Here is a 915-nt window from a genome sequence, read left to right on the forward strand (position 1 = left end):
GGTCCCTTCTGACCCTAGAAACTATGAAACTATAACCAGCAGATGTAAAAATGTTAAATACGCATTAGACTGAAGTCCCTTTAATTCCCCTTTTCCTGGGGGAGAACCAAAGTTTGAAGATAAAGTCTTTAGAACTCGCAGACTGCATTATTGTGTGTGTAAATTTTCAACTTACTCTGTACAGTTTCCACGGTGGATGCCACTGAGGTTTGGGCATTGTTGGAGCCTTCTTTGCAATCAATGCAGAATTTTTGCTCCCTGCTTCTATGATGGCCTATAATTGTAAAGGAGATAACAATCACATATTTTGACAAAACACCTTCCACGCAGCCTAGAAGTTACTCCTTGTAAAGCATAGGGGAATCATGCCCTCCTCTGAGGCCTCATATTGTAAATAGCACTATCCAAATGACTGTATGGGACACAGTGCAGGATAAGAGGTCAAGTTCAGAAGCATTAACTATATCAATATTAGAAATGATACAAATGATCACAAACTCACCATGGACATACTAGGAGGCTGTGAACGCTCAGGAATTCCAGCATGCCTGTAAATATCACCCACACCAGCGGCAGTACGATTTGCATCTATCCTAGATTGAAGGGCAGGGGCAGGGTGAGGGATGGTGAATAATGAATAGGACACGTTTTAAATGAATACACCTTATTCAAAAGTTAACTAAAATCAGTAAAACACTCAGATCATTAAGTAATTTTTAATCATGAAGCAACTTCCACATGCAGAAGGACTCTGCCCAGCTCGGGCCCTTTCATACACCTATATAGCATCCAAGACAAACTGTGAAGATTATGATGTGGATTGTTAAAGATGGTGATGAGAAGAGCTGCCACATATATGGCAGCAGTTCCCCATAGGGGAAAAAGGGACATGGCAGGGCTCCAACTCGGCCCTGC

The 915-nt window shown here is 41.9% G+C and overlaps 1 protein-coding gene across 1 annotated transcript in view; it reads right to left on the minus strand.

The window, feature by feature from the left end:
- Nucleotides 1–915, minus strand: part of PLRG1 (pleiotropic regulator 1) — a 24,731-nt gene that overhangs the window by 16,345 nt on the left and 7,471 nt on the right. Inside the window, exons 6-7 of the mRNA XM_019521676.1 lie at nucleotides 503–593; nucleotides 176–274 (exon numbers count right to left, since the gene is read on the minus strand). Coding sequence (XP_019377221.1) covers nucleotides 176–274; nucleotides 503–593 — 190 coding nt within the window. The remainder of the gene's footprint in view (nucleotides 1–175; nucleotides 275–502; nucleotides 594–915) is intronic.

The sequence above is a fragment of the Gavialis gangeticus genome, unplaced genomic scaffold (genome assembly GCF_001723915.1).
Source record: "Gavialis gangeticus isolate Ggan-Ray unplaced genomic scaffold, GavGan_comp1, whole genome shotgun sequence".
NCBI classification, from domain to species: Eukaryota; Metazoa; Chordata; order Crocodylia; family Gavialidae; genus Gavialis; species Gavialis gangeticus.